General features: G+C 37.6%; 1 protein-coding gene across 2 annotated transcripts in view; it reads right to left on the bottom strand.

Moving 5' to 3' along the window:
- The window catches only part of CRIM1 (cysteine rich transmembrane BMP regulator 1), a 186595-nt gene that overhangs the window by 54454 nt on the left and 108990 nt on the right, over positions 1-23151 (bottom strand). For both annotated transcript variants that reach the window (XM_080408924.1, XM_080408923.1), the window contains 3 exons: positions 18368-18489; positions 8591-8773; positions 3534-3731 (listed from right to left, as the gene is read on the bottom strand). In XM_080408924.1, the coding sequence (XP_080265050.1) occupies positions 3534-3731; positions 8591-8773; positions 18368-18489 (503 nt within the window). The remainder of the gene's footprint in view (positions 1-3533; positions 3732-8590; positions 8774-18367; positions 18490-23151) is intronic.

Genomic DNA, 23151 nt, shown 5'->3' with positions numbered 1-23151 from the left:
TTGCTGAACAATATGAGATAAGACATGCAAAGGATGGGGAAAAAAAAGGGCAACAGACTGGAGAATCCAAGATAGCAGGTTTAAGCTCTTGGTGCAACATTAGCAACATTTCAGTTTCTATTCAGTCAACACTTCCACTAATACACTAGATGGCAAAATAAAGGTTAAGCTGCAGATAGGCAGGTTTAATGGGGTAATAAACAGAAAAACATCACATGGCTGACACTGATGGTTTTTAATACTTCCTTGGAAAAACGGTGCCTGGAATGTATTTTATTGCTTGTAGATCTTCACCAAATGTACCGCACATCTTTTTCACTGGTATTAAAATCAAGGGATTGATTTGTCTGCCAGCTTCCCCACCAGGACCTCCTTCTCTGATGCCACCACCCCTGCAGGTCACTGACAACACAGTATTGGCAGCAGAACCTCATGAACAGAAATGATGCTCAGGAAAATGAGTGAGAAGCTGATTTAAAAGGGGAAGGAGCACTGACCCATGCAGCCTACCTGTTTAAGAGAACAGTGATGTCAGCCAGCCGGATGATGACAGAAACAGAACAGCATTTTAGACAGGACCATGTAGTCATTAAAACTATATGACCAAAATTCAGGGCAGCAAGATGTGCAAAGGAAGGAATATTTTTAAGGCCTGTCCTCCCATAGGACTGTTACTTTCCCAGTTCAGTCCTACTTACAAGGAGAAAACCAGAGAACAGAAATCTAAAATGCCCTTTGCCTAGTGGGTTAGCAAGCAATAGCTGTATTGCAAAGAAAGCACCGTACTTTTTTCTACCCATGCATCAAAGTCCAAGTAGAAACACTACTATCTCAGATTTAAGGCTTAAGACACATAACGCTATCTGACCTTGGAGGTGGGCCATAAATCTCTGGCTAATTCACAGGTCCCTGCTGCCATCAGCTCAAACATTTACTTTTTTCAAAAATAATTTAAAAATACACAGCACACAGACAGCCAACATCTAACAAATTATTATTTTTTTACTAATGTTCTGGGATTTTGTTAATGTAAGATTTCAAAGAAAAATGTGAACATATCCAGAAAGACAAATGGGTCTCCATAATTAAACTTCCAGTTTGGTAACACCTTGATCTCTAATATATGTAGGCATTTTTATTCAGGCTGCTAATCACAAGGCATAGAAGCCTTCAGCTTGTTTGATGCCCCAAAACAGAACTTCAAGTGGTTTACTGGTACCCTTGACTGGTTCATTTCTCAGGGATTTTTTTTGATTTATTATTATTGCAGAAAGAGTTGTTAAGTCTCAGATGCTAAGTAATTTCTCAAAGTCATGTGCAGCTACTTCTTGCAAACTCATTCTTTTTGAATCTTCAGTTCTAGCATCTGAACTCACTGCTGAGTTTTAACAGTCCAGAGTTTTGATCCTTGAAATATTTCCAAATCTGAATTCCTGAAATTAAACTACTTGGCCTTACAGAGCATAATTACCTGTTTCATTTGGGTTTGTTTGCTGTGGGGGCGGGAAGGGAAGAAATAAAGAGAGGATGAAAGTGTGTTTTCAGGTATCCTCCGACCACTAGTACCCTGGTGATCAAATCCTTTGCTGGTATGAACTAAAACCACTTCCACTAATTGCTGGTTCCATCATTTATGTAATTTTCTTGCCCTTTGACTGTTTACTTGGCAGTATGTGCTAGCAAAGAAACATCAAGTCAGATGTGATGCTTTTAAGCTTAAAATTTAGGAAGTTGCTCAAAATACCATTCAGTATTGCTTGCCTCCAGATGATACACTCAAAACCAGATGACTACAATTAAGTGTATATTATACAACAGCTAACAATGACCAACAAAATACCAAGTCGTATTATTTTCAGAGAAAGTACAATTAAGATGACACAAGAATCTGATTTAAATATTCATTCCATGGTGCTGTTGTCAGCCTTGATCTATTTGACACCATTTGTATAAGTATAATTTAACACCACACCAAAGACCATCCTCCCCCAACAAAAGCAGAACAACTTTTATGGACTTAAGCAGTTGCTAGCTGCTTCTGCCTCTAAGAGTAAAAGCATGCTATAGAAGAGAATTTCCTAACCTATTCCAGATGAGCTAACTTGTGTCCTGAAAGCACTGTATTGTGGTATGTTTATGAAGCACCAGCTTGCTTATGCTGCAACCTTTAGTAATTAACAATGGAAGCCTATGCTCTACCCTATGTTTGCTTCCCACGGTTCATCATAATCATTTCACTCTGATATAGATAAGAATTTAATCCAATTATCTCTCATCCATTTTCTCCAATCTGGAACAGGAAAACAAGAGACATTTGTCTATCTTTCTTTAATTGGAGGAACCTCCTTCCTCAACATACTGAAAATATCTCCATCAAGCTCTCTACTACCTTCCCAAGCCTGCTCACCTACGCACTAAATAATGAAGGGTGATAGCACATACTCTTGCGATACCCATCATGAGGGTATTACTAGGGTTAAAAAGCAGTTAACCTGCTCTCTCATCATAAAATCAAGTCAGTGCAAGTTGCAACTCTCTACAATCGACAAGCAGCTTTTATACGTTATCAGACACTTTCTTCACATCTTGTGATGCGAATTTTGGAATGAAAGAGCACCTGTAAGAAATCTTTACACTGTTCAGATTTATCCTAAAAAGTAAGTATCCCTGTGAACTTCGATGGATACTGGAGCTCAGAAAGGGCCCTGAGACATGTGCAGTTATACAAAATTCATTTTGCTCCATCAGAGATGGAATTGGAAAAATATGAGCACCCACAAGCATTAGTAGACTGTGAAGATGGCTCTGAAGACAGGTCTAGCTTAATCGTTTCTAAACTTAGCAATCAGGTGTTTTTCATGATGAACAACTACTCCATGAAAAGCAACTCTGAATGTACATGTATATATACAATTAAAATATATATTTTTTTAATGTCTTAGTTTGAAAATCTTCACATTTCTACTGCCAGGTTGGGCAAGCATTTACCATATAGTTAAATCAAGAACTGAGTCAGTTATAAAAGAAAAATGCATTTCCACAAGATAATGAAAATTGCATTTTAAACTCTAAAACTTAATCTGTCTTGCTAGATAATATCATCTTTTGTAAGTTTCAGTGAAATAACTATGTCCAATATCAAATATAATGTGCAAAGATATTTTGAGTTGTAACTAAATGACACTGATGAATATGAAAAATGGAATTATCCAATTATCAGTGATACCAGTTGATGAACATTTTGATCTAACTTCTCTTTTGTTTATTAATAACCTTTAAGCCAAACTAAGAGTAAAATTAGTGAACCATGCGGATTTAAAATGATCTCTTACTATACCCTTTTGAGCCAAAGGAGTATTGGGCATTGCCACATACAGGTGTAGTTTATTTTTTCCACCCTTGCTAGTTTATTCAGTCACAGGCAATGCTGTATCAGCTACTTAATCCTCCAGAATTTTCAAGTAAACCAGAAATTACCAGGTAAGCAGCAGCCATGACATACCAAAACATAACAGGAGAAATACCAGTCTTACCTTCACACACTGGGCAGCACTCCCCAGGAACTTTAACAGGATTTAGACAGCTCTGCCCGCAGGCGGTTGCAACGCAGTGTCGGTCTCCATTGATGCACTGGCAGAAAGTACAGTCATCCTCTCGCCAGCGGTCTCCGTGAGCTTGGATCTGACCATTGGCGTAGCAGCCAGCAGGGTTGTTTACTGGATAAACTGGGTCTGAAATGAGAGGAATTGCAAGTTTTTTCTTCCCTTTTACACTTAAACTTTACATATGAACAACTACAATACCATGATTTCACATAACCTTGGAAAGGTTAAGTACAGTCACCATCAAACATTGAAAGAACCACACTGTACTATACAGTGATAAAATAAGTAACAACTTAGATATGTCAATGTTGAAACTTACTGTTGAAAAAGTCAACTTATACTGAACATCCACAAATTCAGTGTTCTATTTTTAACTATTTCAACTCAAGTTTTGTATGTAACAATTACGCGGCTTAATTTTTTTATTTTCTGATTTTGTTCTTCAGAACAATATGGACCTTGGATCTATCAATCTATTTTTTGTACCAACTTAACAAGTTCTGAGGGAAACTGAAAACACCTCAGTGAACCACTGGAATGCCTTGTGTCAGCACTGCACCACTATTTTAGAGTATGAGCAAAGATGAGCACATTTCTGGCTGAAACACGTGAGACTGCCTTAAACTACATCTCACCAAAATTTTGGAGATATACTAGTTTTCATGAACAGAAGATCTCGCTCAGTTTTCAACTTAATTTCATTTGGAGCTTTTTCCCCTTAAAAGCCACAAGATGAACTTAACTGCTAGCAAAAATATTAAGACTTTTGTATTTAAATAACAGAATTTTGGGAAACATACTTTATGTAAGATTTCTTCTCAAGTTTCATGGAAACAAATAATGCAACTCTGTATATGCTAATTCATGACTTGAAATAAAAGCAGCTTTTACTCTTCAGAAATAATATTTTACTCTTCAGAAATGTGATAAGCAACACATTAATAGTAAAAAAGTATGCATGATGTGAACGTATGCAACTTATCACATTGGCTAGTAAAAAGATAAATGTTAGACTCAAAAATTAAATACCTAAGAATGTACAGTAATTAGGTCAAGATTTCAAAGCAAGGAATAATAAAAATTACATGTTAAAGCTAATTCAATATATTAAAACCAATAAATATAACTAAAAGCATTGTTTAGCAGACTACAGATAGCAGACATCAAAAAAGCACAAGTAATTTACCTATAAGTTAATTTTCAAAAAAACGTTAAATACAAAGGACTTGGAAGAAAAGAGATGTCCTAAAGGGGAAAAAAAAGGAATGAATGAAACTTGGAATTTCATCACTCCCCTTCGAAAGGTAAGCAATGCATTTTAAGTGTAGATAAAGCCAGTAGCAGTGCTAATACCTGTTGCATTATTATAATGCCATTGCATCACTCTATGATGGTATCAAGCTGAACATGCGGAGTGAAACTGTGCACAGGTTCTATCTCTACCTGGCATTCACTCCCATCCTGAATTTTAATGATATTCCCAATTTTAGCAAAATGGGTTAAGCCAATATAAAAAAAAGGTGCTTGGGAAAATAAGACATTTGAAAATGAAAATGTTTCCTAATCTCTTAACTTTGAACCTTTTATATTTTAGGATTACCTTGCATATGTAATTACTATTCTGACCTAGCCAAAAATCAGATCATACACAAATGAAGTGAATTTTATCATTCAACTCATGTATGAGATTCTGATTGACACAGGAATACAGAAAAAGCACAGAAAAGCCATATAAGACTTGTGTTATTTGCAAGAGTCTCCCATGCAACTCAAAGCACAAAGTTTCTGGTACCCTTAAAAGATCAGTAGCGCTTAAAGCTAGAAATTGAGCCCAGGAAATTACATTTCCAGATGCTGAGGTATCCTACAGGACTTTGAGAAAGAATTCTTCCTGTAGCTAAGGCAAGAAGGGCTTGTGCCTGTGCTACTCAACACAGATCAAATTTACCATTTGCCATTTTAAAATTGTTGCAGAAAAGAAGAAAGCATTATATTTCTTTAAATTTCCATCATCAAAAAACATTACTAGGAAACAATCACCTTGAAAATCAGTCATGATATAAACGTATAGAATGAGAGCAGGTAGTAAAAATGCCACTTCTTCACCAACTAGAAAAGCATGAATGGGTAGGCTGTTAAGTATACATTCTGCTCATTTAAAAGACTTACCTTGTCAATTCAGATGTCACTTAACCAGAGTTAATTAAGAAAGGGATCAGAGCTTTCTTTTTTCTAAGTGCTTAAAGGAACTAGGAAAATTATAATGGAGCCAGTTGTCTAGCCTCACCTAAAATAATTCTACTAAATCAAGACGGGTTTATAGTAAAAAACAACATATACCTTATCATGCAATCATTCAGAAGTCAGCACTCTGACTACCTTGATCTAGTGCTATAAGCCCTATCAGACAAGCATGCAACAGAAACAAGGAAGCCAAACAGCACCGGATGATTTGATGAAAGACCCTGTTACTCGTCATCTCAGTCAGCCGAGCAGAAATTAAATCACAGTCATTACCTGAACAAGATGATTGTAGTCAACAATTACAAACCATGATCCATTTTACTCTATCTACTAAGGACCTGTCTTAAAAATAAATTTCCATTGGAGGCCTAACCAAAACGACATGTTAGCAGGTTTTCTTGATAGTCTGATTCAAAAGTTGGAAAAATGGAGAAATCAACTTTTAGCACTGTATGATGATATGGCAGAAGAATTTATTGGTAACTCGTAAGGTAGCTGAATATTTCAAACACCAAAGAGGGTGAAGGAAATACCTAGAACTGCAGGTCCCATGTGGAAAATCGGCACCCACATCTGAGTATGACAGAGCTGATACAGAGAGCCCAGATATAGCATATACACAGATAGATCATTTACATACACTGTCATAATGACTTCATAATGCCAAATCTCAGAATTTACACATATGTGAAAAATAGTTAATTACACAAAAAAGCAACAGATTTAATATATTCTCTACAGCCAGAAAGCAGCTCATACAGCAATTTCTTCAGGAGTGGATCTGCACTTAGGAAGGGTTTCACTACATCAGACATGCCTTCTCTAAACTTTTTCAGTCTATCATTACATGATGGTATGGCACTGATTTTTTTTTTCCACCCATATATTGAAGGCTCTTAAAAGCATAGGAACAACTGTACCAGGAGAGACCAAAAAGTCTGCATCCTGCCTCTAACTATAGTCAATAATGAATGAATGTCTAGACCAGACACAAACACAGGGCAAATGTGGACTGGTATCTCATTAGAATATTTAAGACTACAGCATTTGTATTTCAGTTTCTTTACATGTAAACACCATTTATCAGCCTATCTGATATGAACTGAAACACTAAAATATATAAACCCACAAATATTCTTTAAAGAATTACTTCCTACCTTACACACCCTGATATTTCATTATCCATTGGTGGTTTTTTTTAGATCTCTGAAGAAGCTCTCAATAGTTTGTAAGAAAACAAGCAACCCAAAGAGTATCCTGCACTAGATCCTGTGCTGATTGAGGAGGTTACAAATCTTACAGGTGCCTCTTTTAGACTCATTTTTATGAGATCCTTTACTTTAATGAGTCTCTGTCTGGAATGAAGCACAACATTAATGGATCTTTTGGCTTATTTGCTTCTGCAAGGAACTGCAGGAATACTGTTATTATGCACACTGCAAAGTGTTTCAAAGTGACATTAGTAATGAGATTCCTCTCCTCTTAGGAAACGATTTGAGGTTTCCAGCTTATTGTGCTTGTTGAGAAGTCATTCCTGAGTTCACATTTAAACGTAGGGACCAGGAGTGCCTGACAGGCCTTTTGTCTATGTCGTAGCGATGACCTGACCCCGACTGGAGTGAGATCCAAGCGCAGAGCGTCAGCCCCATCTCCCTTTGCTGGGATCTGGGTTGTGTGCTGGCAGAAGACCCGCCAAGTATTTTCTAGTGTAAAAGCAAGAGGGTCAATGGGGAATTTCCACAGAACCCTTTTTAGGAGGACTGCAAGCCTAGCAAGCAGGGGAGATGGCTCTCAACAGGGCAAAGAAGGCAGAGAAAATGACTGCGGTCAGATTACTGCCCTATTTCTTTGCTAGAAGACTTTACAATTCTTACAAGGGCAGCTGAGGGACCTGGGGGGGGTTGGCCTGGAGAGGGGGCGGCTCAGGGGGGACCTTATCGCTCTCTGCAGCTCCTGGCAGGGGCTGTGGGCAGGGGGGTCGGTCCCTTCTCCCAGGTGATGGGGGACAGGACAGGAGGGAACGGCCTCAAGCTGCCCCAGGGGAGGTTTGGATGAGATAGTAGGAAAAAGTTCTTCCCTGAAAGGGTGGCCAGGCGCTGGAATGGGCTGCACGGGGAGGTGGTGGAGTCACCATCCCTGGGGGTGTTTAAAAAACACACTGATGTGGCACTTAGGGACATGGTTTAGTGGTGGGCTTGGCAGTTTTGGGTCAATGGTTGGACTTTGTGACCTTAAAGGTCTTTTCCAACCTAAATGATTCTATCCTATGACTATAATTTTAGAGAAGGTGTACGCATTGCTCCAGCTGAACAGAACAAGACTGGAAGACAGAGGCTGCAAAGCAATGGAAATGCACCTTAGGGCCAGCACTGCTGCTTTGGAGGAGCCTGTCTAAATACCTAGTGCAGAAACTAGGAACAGCTTCTTATGTCCATTGGGAAGGAGCCCCCCCAGAGTGTACTGCGCACTTGACCATGTCTAAGGAAGTTCTGATGCAGAAGGGAAAGGAAACCCAAACAGCTCTATATAAAAAGGGCAGCATGTCAATGTTGGAGAAGCACTGTCAGCATGCTCAGACACAGCAAAAATGTAGAAGTAAACTGGAGTAAGGAGGAACCTGCAAACTTCAGAAGAACAAAATAAAGTACTTGTTTGTTCATTTGCATTGAACAGGCACAAAAAGAAAAAAAAAGAAAAAGCAGTGGAATTAATAAGCAAACAGGATTAAAAAGGTACTGTACCTTCACACACGGGGCAGCACTCTCCTTCTGGCACATAGTACCTGTCACAGTGTAGCTCACCACACTGAGCAGAGAAACAAATAGAGACTCCACCTTGGCATCGACAAAACCGACAAGCATCCATTCGAAACATTTCCCCATCATAATATTCCATGCTGTTAAATATGCAAGTTGGCTTCACTTCTGAAAGAAGGAGGAGGAGAAGGAAAAAAAAAAAAGGTATTTTACAGATATTGGTAAACAGGAAAAAGTTAAACTCATGTTGCTACTGACAAAAACAGATATAAAAGAGACTGTTCATTTTTATTTCATTTTTTAAACTCAAATACATATTTATTTTTTTTACATATGTTATAGATTACTGTCCGTTTCAGCAACAGAAGAAAAGAAAATGCTATTCAAAATTACTTTCAGAGCAATTATTTACAATTAAAAGTTGCCATTTTAAAATACTGAGGGAAGGTTACAGCACTGGTATTTCTTCATAGGTGTTAAATATTTCTCATTCTGGGTAAGCCAGAAGCTACTTCAAATTTTGGCACATAAAGCAATCAATTTTTCTTTTTTAAGATGACAGTTTCTGATGTTTCTTAAGTGTAACCTTCCTTTCTGCAGGACTTGGTACACATGTGGATAAATTGCACTAAAGCTGTTCAATCCATAGGGATATATTTTCAAAAAGCCCCAGTATTTCCTGACTGCATGATCTGTTACGCAGAACTGAACGCTTCTCAGTTCAAGCAACCTGGGGCTGTACTAGTCAGCTCACACCTATACTCCCCACAGAAGATAACCTCAATTGTAATAAATATTTATGTGATTACTTTAGTGTTTCAAAACCACAACACAACTGTCTTGTATGCCTCTATCTAAAGCAGAGCCCTAGTGTACAATTAAATCCAAACTTTGTGGGAAACTAAAAGCCTCCGAAAATTCTCAAGTGTTTTGGGAAGGACATTGCCTATTTACTTTGTTAACTTTAAAAAGAAAAAAAAAAAAAAAAAAAAAAGAGATGCTAACAGAAACAAGAAAACAGATTTATACAGCTTTTTTTAGTAGTAGTATTAGTTTTTTAAACCAAAGATACTTGGTTCCAGATTATGAAGCAGATCCACACATCATGAATACATCGTGAGGTCTCCTTAGGCCTTCTGACCTTGCAGTTACCCCACACACATGAACCTTCCTTCACCTCCAACACCTACAGCCAGAAGAGCATATTCTGTTCAACTGAATAACTGACACACACATAACACTGTGCAGCTCCACAGCCCAGGGCTGAATCATCGTGACTGAAGACACCATAGAAGAAATACTCCAAATTTACGTTCAACTATAAGACACCACATTAGTCATTAGGAAATCATGACTTCACAGGTTCATCATTGCATTACTCAATGACATAGGCCTCCTCTCTCTTTGCCACTTCAGAACAAAATTTTTGTCCTTTTTTTGACACTATCCTAAGGTACCTGAAAACAGCTACCTGAAGTAAACCAGCATCTAGTAAACACATGCATTTTTGCAAAAGCTGCAAAACTAGCAGGTTCAAAAGCCACAGGTTCTGCAAACAGGAAACTATTTATTTCAGCAAAGTAAAAATTAAAAACATTACCAAACTGTAGATAAACCCATCACATTTCATTACATCTGAGCTAAACATAGCAAAGGAAAGAAGGGACAATTGCCTATGTTACTTATTTCTGTAGAATACATGGAAAATACCATTTATTTACTCACATGTGTAATGCTCACGTTGGGCTGAAAACTGCACACTTTGTAGTCAAGTTATTTTTCCTTATTGGTTAGCGCTCAATCTCACGTATGAGATGAAAAATACATAAATGAAATCCAGCACTTGCAGGTGCAAATGCTGCCTACGCCAGTCATCTTACTTTTGGGGGCAAAAACCTCTTCATGAGTTACTCTTGACAATGATACAGGTTTTCTTTAAAACTCTAAAGCAGTTCAAGGACTTTTCTATTTCTTTCCACATATGCTTATAGTCTCCAGCCTCAAATAATTTAGTATGATTGTAAAGCATTAGCATTGAAACTTGGAAGTATCCTGAGCCATGTTTGATTTCTATATGCCTGTTCTGTCTTTAAGGCGCAATGTAGAAAGCAGCATTTAAAAAAAAAAAAAAAAAAAAAAGACTAACAGGAGGAAATACCGCTGTGTCCCGGAAAACAGCTATGACTTCATTAGAAAGCAATTCACATAAACAAACACTTGAGAAATATTTTAAGTTTATACAGCTCAAGCTGTTTAAGAACCTTCTCAGAAAGGAAAAAGTGCCAACACAACTCAAAAGACCTTTAATCCATTTGCTTCTGACTTTACTTTGCAGCTATCCAGATTTTTACTGATTATTCCCACCTCCGACGGCCCCCCATGCTCCAAAATCAGTAGATCTGAATTGCTGTCTAGTTAGAAGTTCATCTTCAATGAACTATCATTCATTGTGAAAATGTCCAAACAAGACCAAACAAGTAACCATAAATCCTGAAAGGAAACAATATGTTTTATTCCTACAATGAAAACCACTATAGAATTCCACTACATGTGTGTTTTTACTGTCCAGTTTTATGGAAGTGTATACATTCATACTAAACTATTGACCTAAGCCTATACATCCAGCTATGAGACAAGGATTACTTTTGTTAGAACCATATGTAAGACTGCAGTTTTAAGGCTCAGTCAAGCCAAAACAAGCACTAACCAAAGAACTCTAGATTTAGGTATTCACAAAGTGGAAGTCTAATGCAAGAGTGAGCACCAGGCTGTGGAACTGTAACAACGTACTTCTTCTACCACCATACGCTGGAAGATTCTCTCCGTTCTCTTTAAACAAACAAACAAAAAAAAAAACCCAAACAAAACAACCCCAAAACAAAAAACAAGCTAATTTCACTGCCTTACTAATCTACAGGTGGCAGCATAAAGGAGTGAAAGATCATAACATTAATAATAAATAAATAAACGCATCTTTTCCTAAAGGCCAGTAGCCATAACTCTGCCAATAAAGAGAATACTACAGGTAGAATTCTTCAAGTACCAAAGCTTCACTGCATGACAAAGTAATTTCAACTGACTGAACTTCATAGCACAGAGTGCTTAAACATATCCAAAACCCCAACCCCCTTTCGTGATGCAGACTACCATGACGAAATAGTGGGTATGACACAGACACCCAGGCAATGGACTTGTGAACACAAAATCCGTGTCTGCCAGCTATCAGATAGCCCAGTAACACAAGACTGATCCAGACCAAGCACAGACGTACAACTGCCCATCTGTGAAAGGTGCCAGGAGAGAGCGGGCAGTACCCAGCACAATACAGAGTTTATACTGGCTGTGGAAGGACAGATGATATTACAACTCTGCTCCTATATAAAGTTAAGCACGATTAAGGAATGGACTTGATCTGACATTGAAGTTCCTGCCACAGAGTTAAATGAGAAACAGTTCTGGCACAAATCTAGCTCGACAGTTCTGGCACAAATGTAGCTCTACAGGTCTCACAGCCACAGCCTTTCTGTTCTAGGAGAGCCCTGGAAGTCAATGCTGCAGCGAACCACACGGCCTCACACAGGCAGAAACAGTGATCGTTTCTCAAGACCTTTATCTTCAATGTGAACTGCAGACATAATCTGTTTTATCAAATCAGTTTTCTAAGGTACTTCACCTTATACTTTTAAATCTAACTAAATACAGTTCTGTTGGCTGAACTAGCCCAACATAAAACTTCTGGTATTGAGATTTCTGTAGTTTCCCAACACTTGTGGTTTTCTTTGATTAAGAATCATGGAACAGCTCAGAAACACATGGAAGTTTGGCAATCCACCCCTCGCGAGGCAACAATTCTGCACACAGTTATGCCAAGCACATGAGATGCTTCAGGCATCAGCTGCCTGTAGGTAAGTTTGCACATTTGCTTTTGTAGTATCAGAAACTCCAGCCCTCCCAAAGCAGAAGCAAGATTCAAAATAGTTTTCTGTTGCTTAGAGGATTAAAAGGTTCATGATTCCAGCACTCTGCATGTTCCTTCAGTGTGCAGCAGTATTTGTACCACTCTCTTGGAAGGAACTGGGGCAAGCGCTGTGAACTTTCATTTAAATGAAAGGGAAGGAAACTGATAAACTTGAATCCTGTGTCTGTATAAACAAAATACAGAAAAGCTTTGTTTTTCAAAAGCTGAACTGATAAGGAGTTCTAAAAAAAAGAAGGATAAGTTTAATTGGGATTAGCCCATAACAATGTTAAAGGACAACACACTCTATGCTTTTGTTTCCTTGCAAATATATAATAACAAGCCAGGTAGAAAAAATAATTTGAGTTCTTACTCTTGTACTGCTTAGTGCAGTGTATTCCCTACTAACTCAATTGCAGGACTATTTGGAAAGTCCTTTGCTCCTGCATCTTCTGAACAGGTCATCCAGAAACAAAGAGCTCAACATTTAAACAAACCTGTAACTATTATTTGTAAATCAATGCATTATTTATGCATGTCTTTACTCAATTATTTATACATCCTTGCACAGCTATAAAGGAAAAAAAACACCATTATTTTGTGGTGGCTGTGGTCTAAAAAATATTAAAAGATACTTGGGATGCTGAGGAAAATAAAATTCAGCAATTACACCTTTAAAACAAAATGGAAATAATCAGATTTTTATAGTAAGGCTTCTAGCAGAGAAAGTCTGTTTCATCACATTAGAAAGCACTTTGATATCCAGCTGCCACAATCTATATATAGTGCCAAATTTCAACAAGTCTTAAAAGTTTCTGTCCCCTTCAGCAGCAGATCCCAATCCAGTAATCTACAGGCACGTTCAGAAGACAGCTCTTGTGTATATGGATATACGTGTCTTCTTCACACACAGCAGACAAGACTGCAAGGTGTTCCCCACAAAGACAGAAGACTTATTTCCAAGCCACCATACTGCGTAGAGGTTGCATCATGGAAAGAGCAGGGAAAGACCCCCCCCAGCAGAATCAGCTCTACCTGTTACATTCCTGGCTTAATCTTTTATTTAAAGCCACCAGTAATGAAGAAATTGCACCCTGCCTGTTAAACAATTCCACAGTTTTAACTAATGTAACTAAACTCAACTCACAGCAAGGGTAAACTCAGGTTAGACAGAAAGAGCAAACAAACAGAAAGCAAGTTTCCAAAGTTTCACTACTTTTCCCATCTTCAAGCTCTACGTTGTCCTGTTTTTTTACCTTCCTCTAATGTGCAAATCTGTTGCTAAGAGGACTCATTGTGGATGTCCCTGCCTCCATCCTCTTTCACAGATAAAATGAACACATTTCTTTCAATTTTAGTTTTTCTTCATCAGGTCATGCTTTTCAGTGTTTGATTGTTTCTGTGGCCTTCCTCAGAGCTATCCCCCTTTCATCTATACCTTCTTCCAGAAATTAAGCAGTGCTACTTTTTAACATCCTGCAGTAGGTTACAGCTCTGCCACAAAAAACCAGGACAGCCAAAGGAGGAGCTGGGGCCACTGAGGGCTGTGCCTGTACTCTAAAACCCCCGAACAGCGACAGATATTCTTGATAAAATTGCCAAGCAGTTCTTGGAAGGAAGCCGTGTTCTTCATAACAGAGGAATGTGTTTAAATCCCAGTAGTCTCTGTCAGTCTATCACAGGAGAAAATACATGTGATCAGTTTAGCCCTAGGAATGTCACCAGGGCACGGGCAGCCGAAACAACCTCAGCACCACGGAAAGGTACTGGCGCAACCCATCACTCATTGCCAGCACATCTGTGATAAGCCTTCAGTGCATAAAATAAGTTACAAATTGCAGGAAAAAAGAATCCCCAAACCTGTAACACAAGGCTGCGGTTTGGCGTTATAACAGGTCTAACCCTTTCTTCCAGTCTTTGAGAAAAATATTTAATTCTATCTAACCTTGCTGTCCAAAGCACTGGCAACCTTGTCCAAGTTTAAGCATCTAGAAATATCTAAGTCAGAACATTACTGAAGACATCAGCTTACCAAAAAGATTCACTTTGGCAAAAAACCCATTACTACTTCAAAGTAAATATTAACTTTTAAAACCATACAGAACTGTACCATCTGGCATCCAATATTTTTTATATATGACATACCATCAGTTCCACAGAATCTATCTAGCATCTTATTTTTCATTAACCGATAAGAATGAAAAGAAGTCAGTTAGACTTTGTCCTTATGTTATTTAAAACTCAGTCTCTGCTACCCATTGACCAACCCTCCCACTCACAGTGAACCATTGTAAAAGCTTTGAGTTTACTTTCACATCCAGCTGTGGTCCCAACAATTGCTACCCCTCCTTTTTAACTTATTAACATTTTATTTATATGCATGTTGACTCCTTAACTGCCCTTACTCTGCTCCTCTTATTCTTTAATTACCTGCTCAACATTGGCCAGTGCTGCTCTTCAACAAGAGCAGATCTCCTTCCTACATGGTCAAGGCAGCCTCCCCGTACTCTCCCTGAACATGCAAATATACATTTGTCACATTACCATGTGCTTGCAACAAATACTGCAGACAGCTGGACTGCTTTAACACTCTGCACATTGATAGGGTTACCTAAAGACAAATTTTATTACCCCACAACACACAAACCAGATATTTTGCAGTCGACATACACATATTCATAATGGGTGCCTTTATTTTAAGGTAACTCAAATGTTCACTGTTGTTTCTGACTGTTTCCTCACCGCCTCCCCCCCTAATTATTTAATTGTAACATTAAATAGATGCTATAAAGGCAAAAATACACTAATGTGACTGCACATTTTTATTCCACCCTCTTGCCTATTTTCAGAGGTTTTCAAACACAGAAGTAACTAATGGAACTCGTTGGTAACACTGATTACATTATTTCCCCCACTTACCATCTATAAACCCATTAACTTGCATTCGATTAAAACACACTTTAAAGAGGAATCCAGTCCTAATTGGAAAGGCCGAAGATAAGGAATTCAGCTTCTTCCCGGCAGTTTGTGCCAAGAGCTAACCACCTTCACTGCTGAGAACAGAATGTCCTAGATCTGTAAGTTTTGGCTCTTGTTACTTTGATGGCAAGTTTTTGAAATGAAGAAATTGATCTAAGCCTATCACTTAAGATATTTTCTCCATCTGTCACTGATACCTACTATGTATCTTCTGCACTTGTTAGTATTTCAAGACCCTTTTAAAAACTAGTACTGGACAGTCAACTATCAGTCTCATGAACAACATTCCCCCTCTTCTTCATTTTCAACTGATGGAAGTAATGGTAGGGATTTTATATAAATATAAATCTATCTATCTATCTGTCTGTCTATCACTGTATTTACCTAGTTTGTCATTGCACTAGATATTTATCTAGTAAGTTATCAGAATTAGTTTTCTGGGAATTTAGGGGTTTCAGAGGTATGGCTTTTCCCTGATAAGAACCACCTAACCACCCTAAAAATGCACTTGTAAACCCCCAAATTATAAATTAGTGCAGATCAAGTTCTATGACTAGTCTGTCCTCTTTACTAATGATCTGCCACACAATCCAAACATCAGGAACTCCTCCTGACTAGCTTCTCCCAGCTTGTTGATAAAACTATTTATTATCTTCAGGCTTGTAAGTATTTCCTCTTTCCAAAATGAAGCAACATTAATAATTGCGTCTGGAAGTTTCTCTCTTCTAAATATACACAAAGCACTTCCAAGTCATGTCATACAATATTATTTTTTGAAACCTGATTGTAACATTAAGTAGCATAATGACAAATGCTCTTTGTTAAAAAACACATGTATTTAACTCTTCTGACCAGTTCTCTCAGATTTTTTTTTTTTTTTTAAAGAGGAACTTATTAAAAAAAATAATTTCCATACTGGACTGTAATATTTCAATACTGACATTTTAAGGACATAAGACAAAACAGTATCTCTTCCTACAAACCTTCATCTTCCTCCAATCTGGCCTTTCTTGCTTCCCCCTGTGGCATCAGCTTCCCTTCAAAAATGCCTGTTTTTTTTCCCCTGAACTTACTCTGTCTTCATAGGCTATGAAGGTGAAGATTAGGAATTGCCTGAGAGGCAAAATAAACCCTGACCGAAAAGCAGGTTTAATCTTTGGAGTGAGTTACAGCGAGCAATAAGGCAATGACGCACAGGGCAACAGTCAGTCCAAATTCACTGTTAACAATGAAAAATGAATGTAACTCCTCCTTGGAAGTAAGATATGAAAATGACTAAGGACAAAAAACCCTGGGCAATTTAAACAGCTCTATCTAACACCTGATATGATATATACTGCAACAATCTTGATAGCAGTACCCACAAATAACTTGCAGACTGGAGAGAAACAGGAACGTTACCAAGGTGGTTTGTACCTTGAGACCGTTTCACATGAGCAAAGACATCATATCAGAAATCGGCTTTGCATTTCTTGCTCAAAGTACTAAGACAAATCCTGAATCAAACATCTCATTGAGGTGTGACACAGAGTTAAATCAAATTCAGAAATGATACTTAAACAGAATGACATGAATATGAAGCAAAGGAAGTTGAGTATTACTTTAGTATAACAGGTAGTATTTTAAAAAACAGGCAAAATATAAAATATATTTATAAATACATGTATATAAATAAAATCTGCAATATTTATAGATTATATAAAACTATAATATTTATATTAGATAGAAATTGACAGAAAAATTAGGTAAATTGCATTTAATTCCACCACATCTACAATCTTATGCCAAATAGTGAATGAATCTGAAAGCTAAAGAATCTTCCTGATGCACGTTCTCTTACTCAAATAAAAGTAGTTAATTTATATATATGTGATGTCCCGTTATATGTAGTAAATATTATTCTGAATCAGTAATTCAGTATTTAAAATATCGTTACGTGTAAATAACACAAACTCCTGGGGCAGTATCCCTCTCTCTATATCCGTTTATGTGCATTTGCAATGAGGAATGCAAAATAAAAACTGTTTCAAACATATGACACATGCAAAGCTAAACATGATTAAATATTGCTGAATAAATTTATGAGTAAATACTTCACCAATGTGTAACTTCTTATGCTCAGAAATTACCTGAGCACGCAGCCCTTCAAGGGTGTTTTTCACCTTCTATCTGCCAATAGTTAAATATCAAAGTCTCTTCCCAAGTCACCGTATCTAGCATATACGCATCTCTATATATATTACATAGAGCAGTTCTGAGATACGGTCACTTGTGTAACAAATTCAAGGTTTTTAAACATTTTCTAAACATTTTCTAAACATTTACATCGCGAAACAAAGAACATGAATCAGTCTATTCCTACACTGACTTACAATTTCCAAAGGCTATATATTTGTGTTAAAATGTTACTTTGTGAATGTTTCTTAAAGCCAACCCCACATCTAACCAGCATGCTTTTGCTTACAGTACGGCAACACGCAGATGCAGTGGTGAGCAAAACTGTCATTGCTAAAAGGACTTCTAGTGTTTGCTACTGGCAAAGGAGGACCTGAAAAACATGCAGTGAGGGAGTCTTGCTAGAACTCTAATTCCCTGGGTCACAAGGAAAAGTGCTTTGGAAGTTAGAGGAACATGACAGCTTACAAATGACACAGTTTTCCACTAAAGTACCTTCAGCTGAATTTCCAGCTCCTTCTTACTGAGCTAATATTGAGAAAATTATTTCTCCTAGAACTTGACAACATGGTAAAAATAGCCAAATGCCCAGCCCCTCCCACAGACAGATAAAATCCTCCTCTCCAGGTTTAAGAGAAAGCTTTACATACCATTCACACATTCAAAGACATCACAGCACTTGCCAGGTGTTCCATCGCCACGCGAGACTATCTGGGGAATGGAGCCTGCCTCGCACATGGGGAAACCACATAAACCAGAGAGACACTCGCACCTGAAACCAAAGAAGAGTAAGGAAAACTCCATAAACAAATGAAGCCATGTATAAGGGGAAAGAATAAGCAAGAGGAAAACGGAAAGCTAGAACACAAGTTCCAGTATTAGCATATTCGTATCTTAGACTCATCTTGCTTAATTAACTCAACAGCCAAGAAAGCTTATCAGCCTGAAGGTTTGATTTTAACCATCTGAACTCTGTTTGCTGGCCAAGCAAGCAAGACGGTGGTACTGTGCAACACCAACACTTCCCTAGTGCTGTACGTATAATTGTAGAAAACTGCTGCTCCTGATTGTTTGAAAAAAAAAAAGTATTCGCCAGGCTTGCAAAATTAGGCTTCTCTGCCAGTTCTCTCTGAAAAATCAAAATTGGTGAAACACTAATAGCAGTACCTGCACCCGTTCATCAGAAAACTGCTCTCTCATTAGGAAACCATATATACCCAGTTTTATGTAAGGAATAACTAAAGAGAAAGGAAGACTATGCAGAATTGTTACATCTAAGCCAAATGAAAATAATTGCAGGTTCTCTTTTGGTTTTTGATGATGCTGTCCTCAGTTTGCGGAGGGGCAACCAGTTACATGAGATGCTAAATAACGTGGGAGGCTAGTTATATTAAATACTGTGGTTAGCGTTAGAGATTGGACCATACTAAAAAGAGTGTTCTCTCCATGTAAGTAATATTTATTTGCTTATTTAAGAGAAGAGTCTGAAGAACTGGAAGACATAAAACGTAGATAAACAATAGTCATGTTTCTTTCCAGATTCTGTGCGTTATGATTAACATAAATAGTTTAAACTTAACAGTTTAAAAGCCAAACACTTGAGAGTTTGCATAAGTTTACATTTAACAGAGTTCTTGCATGAACAATGGGCACATTATAGGGATATGCAGCAATGATTCAATAAAATGCAAGACAAAATGAACAGAAAAAAATATGCAAATATCATAGCTGAGCAACTTCATGGAATAGCAAATTTTTCAATTGCAAATCAAGTTTTTTTACAAAAAAAATCCATGTAGATTAATTTAGCGTACTACAAACACACATGAATTCAAAAGGAACAAAAGAACTCAGGAGAAGATCCTGTAATTATGTGTTAAAGAAATGAAAAGAAGAACTCTACTTGTTAATAACTATTTCAAATATTTTAAGTATTCCAAGACAACCCCCACATTAAAACACCCGTTAGTAAGAAGCATTATCAGCACTTAATGTGTTTGCTTATCCTTTCTGCTTCAAAAGCAAGAAGTTCGGTTCTCCTCTACCATGCACGTCTCCTTAATTGCCCAACAGACATTACATCTCAGATCAGTGTTTCAATGAATAAGGAAGAGCCACCTCTCAGCAGACAGAGCTTTAATATCTCTTCCTTTAACCTCATCAGTGGTAGGTAATGTTGTTATATACTCCACAGTAAGGTATTACTCAAAGGGAAGCTTGCAAGAACAAATACAAGTAAGGTAAGGCATCTTACAGATATTTTATTATACCATCTGAAAAGGATTCTTAAAATATTTCATTACAGCAGGGTATTACTATAAAGGGATAAATAAACCCTTGAAAAAACAGTATTAATTATATCACATTTCACAAATAACATTAAATATGTCAAGATAAGGTGAAGCAATTTAATTCTATGTGCACATACATACTACAGTATAGTGACAGTTTTAAAAGAGGCATTTCAAGGGTTTTTTTTTTAATATATATTGTACATACCGTAACAGTAAAGGATAATGAACGAAACCAACAAAAAAGTAAGAGTACAGAAACCAAAGTTTTATTTACCATACTTTTGCTTTCGACATTTTCTTCTCAAGTTATTTGTAAATACAAAAAAAGAATCTAATTATTTTCTTTACTGTATGCCCTTTGCCTTCAGAGATGTAGAAGGAAAAAAAAAGCATTATGTCTTCTATTACATGGGATCAAAAACCCCAAAGGATTTGTGACACCAGCTTCCCTTTAAGACAACTCTTAATCTTACAGAATTCTGTACTAATATATCACCTTGATACCCCAATAAAAGGAAGATACTTGTTGGGGCATGGGGGGAGAGGCAGGTGGGGATAAAAGATGATGTCTAGCAATCAGTGAAAAAGAACAACTAGCACTGTCAAGAGTCAAAGAATTTGTACCTCAACCTACCTAACAGACATTGCTTTGGAAGATGTTTTTCCATTGTGAGAAGAATGAAACACAGAAATAAGCACCTACATACTACTAAAGAAGGAAAAAAAATCTTAAAAAATATATATAAACAAAAAAGTACAGACACAGTCTGAAAGCGTTATTAAAACTTATTAAGTACCTTATTAAAAGATAAAAAATATTAGGTTTCACTTCAATCACCCTATATTCAACATGCAGATAACCTCTGAATAAAGAGGTAGATCAAACTTCCTGAAGATTCCTATCATTCACAGAGAAAATGGCATATATTATGGAAATACAGTTGTGGACCTTGATTTCCCAAGTCTCATGAGCTGAAATTACCACTCTTAGTTTTACTGTCTTCACAATGAGCTTTTTCAGACACGCCTGTATCTACTCCATTCTTTGCCTCACATTCGTTATCACTGATGACTTGAGTTGGGGAATATTAAATGATTAGATTAATAACATGCACTTTTCCCCTCTCATTTTCTTCCCAGTCAACTGCTTTGAAAAAACCCAAATCAAAACACCAAAACACAAAACCAAACAACAAAAAATACGAACCACCAGATTAAATAACTTAAGATAGGACAGGCTTCCAGAAGAAGGGCTGAAAATGATGTTTAAAGGACTGGTGGGAGCCAGCGTTCCTTTTTGCAGAAAAGGCTCCCTCCCATTCAGAGGGATCAAAGCTTCGCATACTCATTCACAGCATAAGCAAACAAAACTCCACCCTCCAAAATTTTATAAATTGCCTTCCCATTTGGTTAAAAAACAATCCACACATCAGAGAATGTCAAAGCAGCAAATGTTTTCAGATGGACTTTTAAATATTCTGCATTCTTTTCAGCCAGCTCTGCTAGGAAAACCTTTGACCATCGTCCAGGCTATTAGCATGGAAAACATTGTTTTGGAGACAGAAGTCTTTCAGGAAGAAGCCCAAGGAATTCTGGTAGCCGGGGATGGCTGACACACTGCCAAAACAACATCTGGAAATTTGGAATGACCGATCCTATTCTCAGTAAGAGAGCACAATGAGCTTTATAGTACGAGATTCTTCTGAAGTGATTTCGGAGCAGGGGGACAGACGGAAGAGAAGCTGTCGTCCAGCTCCGTGCTTTATCCCAGGTAGCTATCCGCCTGCAGGGCACGTGGGTCTCAGCCTTGGTACTGAGCAGTTGGTTTGAAGGAGTTCAGTAGGCCAGATTGCGATAAACCGGTTGATAGTGGCCATGGTCCCATTTAAAGTAATTTCTATAGAATTTAGCTGCTCAGATTGCTGCTCAGTAAGGCACTATACTGCTTTTGAGCTGCTCCCTCTGTCACTGTAACTTGCCCAAGGAAAACGGGCACAGCAGGAGTTACTACATGGAAAACTTCCCAGAGAGAAGACAACTTTATACATCGCCTTCTCTCTTCTCACAGCCTGCAGTGACACTGCTGCAACATCAAACAGCACAGCGGCATCCAGAAGTTCCATGAAAGGGAGGTCTGTATTTGAGGTACCAAGAAGCTGGCACCCTGTACCTGCCCCTCACACACCTTATTTGCAGAGGCTCTAAGGAAACACGTCTCTTGGGAGGTTATACCACAACAGCACTCATGTTAAGTCAAAAGAACATGTCCTTTTAACAGGGAAGAACAGCCCTGTAAGAGAGTGCAATGTCCCCTGACAAGAGGGCCCAGAAAGAAAATGAAAGGAGAATCAAACAGTCATGCAAGAGACTTCTTGGAGTGCTGCCTGAAAAGGTGGTGGGATGGCCTGGAAGGAACCAAGAATCCCAAGAAGTCAGCTGTACTGAAAATTAGAAAAAACAAAATCAACCTGATTGGTAAGAGGAATTGTCTCCAGTTCTTCAGGTTAACAAAAAACAAACCAAACCAAAAACCAAAACACAAACAAACAAACCACTAACCAAATAAACATACAACAATAACAACAACAAAACCAACAAAAGAAAAACCAAAAATAATCCTAGAAATTGCAAGAAATGAGCAAGGAAACTTCAGTATATGAAGAACAAGACAATGTTTACTAACCAATATTTTACAGGCTAAGGAAGGGAACTGCTTCAGTAATATAAATGGCCTGATTTTTTTATTTCAGTGTTTAAGTTCTTCAAAACAGAAATAATTTAGTTACTTTTTTTCTTTTATACTTGTGATGTGTGTGTGTGAGAGTTGGGTCTTCTTGGTGTTTTGTTTTGGGTTTGGGTTGGTTTTGTTGGTTTTTTCTTTTAATATTGTATCATCATTTTCCTTTTTTTCTTTATGTCACCAAAGTGTGAAAAGGAAAAAGTATATAAAAAAATAAATGGAATATTTGTAAATGACAATTTTTATTTAAAATCTAACTATCTTGGTTTATTTACTTCTGTTATTAAACAGATGAAAAGACAGAAAGGCTTCACTAGCCTCAGAAAAGCTGTTTTGATGATAGGATCAAAAGAGTTCTCCAGGCACAAGGCATAATAGCTATGAAAATAAGAACAAGCAC

This window comes from Falco punctatus (assembly GCF_963210335.1).
Source record: "Falco punctatus genome assembly, chromosome: 12".
Lineage (NCBI taxonomy): Eukaryota > Metazoa > Chordata > Aves > Falconiformes > Falconidae > Falco > Falco punctatus.
The sequence above is the reverse complement of the archived record's forward strand: the minus strand, read 5'-3'. Positions and strand labels throughout refer to the sequence as shown.